This window comes from Poecilia latipinna, unplaced genomic scaffold, assembly GCF_001443285.1.
Source record: "Poecilia latipinna isolate Pla-1442-1.1 unplaced genomic scaffold, P_latipinna-1.0 Scaffold2535, whole genome shotgun sequence".
Lineage (NCBI taxonomy): Eukaryota > Metazoa > Chordata > Actinopteri > Cyprinodontiformes > Poeciliidae > Poecilia > Poecilia latipinna.
In genome coordinates this window covers 73,064-78,669 of record NW_015115151.1, presented here as the reverse complement: position 1 = coordinate 78,669, position 5,606 = coordinate 73,064, and the positions used below count along the sequence as shown (strand labels likewise).

General features: G+C 40.0%; 1 protein-coding gene across 1 annotated transcript in view; it reads left to right on the top strand.

Moving 5' to 3' along the window:
* The first annotated feature begins 231 nt into the window (after nucleotides 1-231).
* Nucleotides 232-5,606, top strand: part of mllt3 (MLLT3 super elongation complex subunit) — a 31,730-nt gene continuing 26,355 nt past the window's right edge. The window contains exons 1-3 of the mRNA XM_015020127.1: nucleotides 232-384; nucleotides 2,184-2,327; nucleotides 3,782-3,820. Coding sequence (XP_014875613.1) covers nucleotides 232-384; nucleotides 2,184-2,327; nucleotides 3,782-3,820 — 336 coding nt within the window. The remainder of the gene's footprint in view (nucleotides 385-2,183; nucleotides 2,328-3,781; nucleotides 3,821-5,606) is intronic.

Below are 5,606 nucleotides of genomic sequence, written 5' to 3'. Positions count from 1 at the left end.
CCGAGACGATTTGCTGAAGGGGCTTGGTCTTATGCGTAATCTTGGGCAGCATGCACCCATCGAGGGCGGGGGCTTTAACCGGTGCCAACAAAGGTACTGTCTCCAAATTTGCTTGGGTGACAAGAGATTGATCTATTAGATTCTGCAACCCGAATCTATAAGCGCAGTGAGGGGGAGCGAGTCATTATTAAACTGCAGGACAGCGGGAAGCAAAGAACAGGGAGCAGAAGAATGAAGTATGGGACCCGTCAGTTTCCCCAGTCTGACCGTCGGGCCTGGGGTTTTGGGCAAATTGAGCAGGATGCAATGAAATGGCCCGTGGTGCCACAGTATATGCACTGGCTGGCATCCATTCTTCGCTGCCACTCCTCCGGAGAGAAGCGGGTTTGGCCTATCTGCATCGGCTCTGGGTCTGGTGATGGGGAGCTTGGCAGCCTGTGTACAGGTGCTCTGGGAGGTAGTAGGACAAGAGGTCAAGCCAAGGCCCTTGTGTTCCTTTGCATCCTTCTTTCCTTGAGACAGTTATCCAGAAGGGTCGCTAGAGTTATTAGCTCATTTAATGACTCAGGGTCGTCATCCTTTATGGGCTCGCTGAGAGCATAAAAGAAGGCGCTCTTTAACGTGCAGGAATTCCAGCCTGAGGCTGCAGCCAGGGTACGAAATTCAATGGAAAACTCTGCAATTGATCTTTGCCCCTGCCTCAAGAATCACAGTCGGCAGGATACGCCTGCTTGATCAGCATCTTTGTTAAAAATTGATTTAAACACTTCAATAAATTGCTTATAAGTGCAGCCAAAACTGCAATAGTCAGTGAAGCGTGCCTCAGCCCATCTTAGTGCCTTCCCAGATAGAAGCCCAAGAATAAATGAAATCTTGGCATCATCATGTGGGAAGCAATGCGGGGAGCAGTTAAAAATAAGCAAGCATTGGAGGAGGAATCCTCCGCAGCAACCTGCATCACCAGAGAATTTCTCGGGGCTATGTCAAGGAAGCCTAGTTCTTCAAGCTGCAATCTTAGCAGTCGTTGAGCGACCTGCTCCAGGTGTTGATTAGTGGCCTCTTGTCGCCGAGGGTTGTAAGTACGGAATCAGGAGACTGGATTAGCGAATGTTGTTCCGGCATCGTTCTCCTGAGGGCATCTACTGGGTGATATTGGCCGGAGTGTTCCGTCATGCTTTTGGGAATTTGTTTAACCCACTTGCAGAAACACCATGAGGAGATCAGAACAGTTCCTTTAGATTAATTTACAAGAAGTTAAAAGTGTAATAATGAGGGAGTCCAGGACAGGAACACACCCACACTGGAAGGCTGGCTTGGAACACTGGGGACAAAGGAGAGGCGTGAGTCCAGCAGGCATGCTGAGGCCTGATAATGCCGGTGGCACTTACTCGTGCGGGCAGGCGACCCGCTAGGGAGGGGCAGCGATGGAGCGGTAGTAAGCTGAGGCTGCTTTGGGGCATAGACCGCAGTAGGGGGTAGCTTGGAACAAGAGGGAGGAAACCATGATCTGAGTGGAATCCCGAGTCAAAGCATACCTAATAGAGCAGAACACAGAAGTAGTTGAGCTCTGAACTCATAAGGCTTCAGACGAAAATCTGAGAGGCTGGAGTTGCCACATTGGCAAACACTCTGGCTTCAAAGAACCAGCAGGCGGCTCTTCTTGTGTTCCACGGTTGGTGACAGAGGTTCCCAACAGTTACTGGATTTATTAACACCTGGTAATATTAAGAGACAGTAACCAATGAAGCACATTTCAGTCTGGTTAAGAGCATTAATTATTATGAGAAAATACAGATTCAAAATTATAAAAACAGCTATTGTTTTAGATTTCCTATATCTGTATGCCATCTTGGTGGTACACTATTCATCTGTCAGAAGGTTGACATCATTCTTGAAGAAATGTGACTTTTCACAGTGAGCTATATTACCCAATAGCCAGTGTTACTCATAAATTAAAGGAAGTTTACATGAAATACTTCAAATAGGAAATTTGATTTATTAAAACCTGCAACTGAAGAAAATAATCAAAATGAAAATCATTATCCAAGGTGATCTCACTGAATATATGCAAGAAGTGACACATATAGTGATGTTTCTCGATGATGTTTCTTGATGTTTCAACAGCAATATTAAGCTATTTCCTTTGTCTTTCCCCCCATATTGGTGGCTGGCACTTTTCTTAGGAAGAACCGAAGAAAGTTCGCTTTGATTATGACCTGTTCCTCCACCTTGAGGGACATCCGCCTGTCAATCATCTCCGCTGTGAAAAGCTGACATTCAACAACCCAACAGAGGACTTTCGAAGAAAACTGCTGAAGGCAGGAGGGGTGAGAGTGTGTTGGAGGCACTGTTTTGTCTTATTCCACATATAAGGATTCACTTTTCTCAGATTTACATTTTTATTGACAACTGTGATCAATCAGTTAGTCATACAGCTAAGAGTAACAGACCTAAAATTGTTGGAGACATATTAAAAAGGAGCAAACTAAGAAAAAGTAGACAAAACAAATTTCGGTTCCAGATCACACTATCAGCACCTTAAGAATTTATCTTAAGTTTAAAAAAAACACTTAAGTGTGAATACAGCTGTCATCAATGCCTCTTTTTAGAGACAACTGAGGAAAACCAAATAACAGGAATAACATGGCTTTAAACTGCAAGAACATACAATAAATGTAAACGGTTCTGAAACCATAAATGTTTCGACCCTGCTTTATTTTGACACTTCATAAAATTTTGTTATAGACTAAATTTTATGAAGTTTAGCCTATAACTAAACTTACTGACTTAATGGATCTAGTGAGATATCAACCAGTAAGATTGATTCAAATTGGCCAATCTGATCAGTGTAAAATAAAACGAACAACTCCGTTAGTGTTACAGATCTTCGATAAGTCTATTACAGAGAGTGTAATCTCTTCTGCCATTATCAATTGGCTAATGGCAAATATAAATATTTTTCTAGGAAAACCTGGGTGCTTTGAACGTTGAGTTTAAGTTATGATACTTCCCATATATTTATTATTTCTACATACTGTAGGTTCTCGGGCTATAAACCAAAAAAGGTTTTAAAATAAAGCAACTTAAAAAATTACAATTTAAATAACACATTACTTGTATTGAGAGCCATTACAATACATCGATGTTTAATGAAGTGGGCTTACTCATTAAACTTGTTTTTATTTAGAGCCTTAAATTTTTGCAAAAGGGTTGTAGCATGGATTAGCTCTGTGACACTGACCACAGGACTCTATGATTACAAACCAAACTAATATCTAATATGTTTTAGTTTGATTTGTATGGGTCTTAAAAGTTCATTTAATGATGAAAACCACTCGTTTGATGTACATTGCCACTTATTACGGCTGCAGATTGAACACATTAAAAACCTTCCTTAGAGATATGGGCCTAATAAGGGACATTATTGAAATAATATTCACTGTCAATCCAAAATGTTCATAATCTCTCAAACCTGAGTATTTAACAAAGTAAAAGTGAAAATGGCTTTCTTAGGACACTATCTACATGTGCACGAATATTGGGCAACTATTAGTGTGCAGAATTTTTGCATGCTAATTATTATGCACCTTTTACTCTTAATGTAGAAGTTACTATGTTAGGTAGAGTTTATACAAAAAAGTGTATTCCTGTATTTAATTATGCTCTAAATGGATAACATTCACATTGTTTTATCTTTTTTGTTTGTCAATGATCAGTTAATATTACTTCCTGCAACCAAAGTATTTCTTACACATTTGTGAAATTTTCCTTCTGTTTACAGACACGGGATCCTCACAAACGAGGTTCAGAAGAATCAAAAGTAAGAAAAGTGAGAGGAAGGGAGGAGAGGGCAGGACAATACATAAGCAACTAATCAGAAGGAATAATTTAATGGATTGTTGCTAAACATTTTTTGTGTCTCTTGACACATTGCTTTTATCCTGACTGGTATGTTAGTAGTTCACGTTCAAAATTTAATAAGGCAATACTGTTCTGACTTGTGACTTTCTTATATATATATATATATATATATATATATATATATATATATATATATATATATATATATATATATATATCAGTGGTGGAGAAGGTACTCAAAAAATGTATGTAAGTAAAAGTACAAATACACAGACAAAAATGTACTCAAGTAAAAGTAAAACTACCACATTAACATTTGTACTTAAGTAAAAGTAAAAAAGTACTGGCTTTTAAAAATACTTAAGTATTAAAAGTAAAAGTACTTGCTGAATGCATTACCTAATCCCTAATACAATATCATTAAATGAACCGATCATATTTAATTTTAATACATTAGAAATGTGCCATTTTAATGAACAATGCCACAGATAAAGCATGTTTTTATTACATTTACTCTGTAACATAGTTTAAACTTAGATATGTGATTCTATGCATCATAATTTCAGGGATGGAAACATCTTGTCTCCTGTCCTAACATAGCATGGACTTCACTTATTTTTTTTTTGCCACTAGTGGCTTTTATTTTTAAAGAAATCCAACAGAAAGGGGATGGAAAGAAGGTGGGTGGGGGAGGACATGGAACCAAGGAGCCACGTAGCAGAGTTGTAGTCAAGACCAGCACCCGGCGCTACGTGACACAAAAAAATTAAGTTTTACCTATCAAAATTGCTTCTCAAATTGATCTGAAAGATCCACATTCCCATAAAACACCTAGATATTAAATACTTACAGCTGAAATAAATTTAATCCGTAAAGATCCGTCCAGAAGAATCGGGTCGTTCCTCAATGTCATATCAATGCAGACTTTGGTCACAGCGTTGTCCCATATTTGCGACACCTCAGTCAACACCTCCACACAATAATTCAGTGCATGAGTGACAACTTTTTTTCATTGCAGATGCAACATATGTGTCTCAGTCAGTACAGCTAGCTTCGCTAGCATCACGTCCACAGAGCTTACCTTCTTTAAGCTTTCCTTCGAAGTGACACTAAAAGTTGGACGAAGTCCCCACCGTTTGTGAAAGCGAAGCGCTGCTTATTTTACATGTCGCCATATCTATGATTTATACAGCGCTATTATATTGCTGACGATCAGACAGACATCTTCTCCCGCTCAGAGGAAACCACTGCGCATGTCTTGGAGCTCCGCCTGCGAGTAAAGGTGGAGGCGATGGGTGACAACAGACACGTAAGTCACGTTATTGCTCGGATTTTAAGGCGCCACCTTAAGTTCCTGAACTTCACATTTTAACGGACAAAAAGCGCAACGAGACTTGGGTATAACGAGTAACGTAGAAATGTAGTGAAGTAGAAAGTACAGATACTTACTGTAAAATGTAGTGGAGTAAAAATAAAAAGTATCCATTATTAAATTTACTTAAGTAAAGTCAGTGGTGCAGAAAGTGGGTATGCAGCGCGTGCAACGCCTATGTGCTGCACCAGAGGGGGCGTCAAAACCCCGTCTGGAGGGGGTGGCGCCCCGATGATGCCTTCGCATATACTTCACCGCGCCCTTACGCTCCGTCACCCTTACGTACCTTCCTTTGGGGGACAGGGGGGCGAGGCGCCGATTTATGTTTTCGCATCCATCTGAATAATATGTAGTTGCGCTCCTTTACAGATAT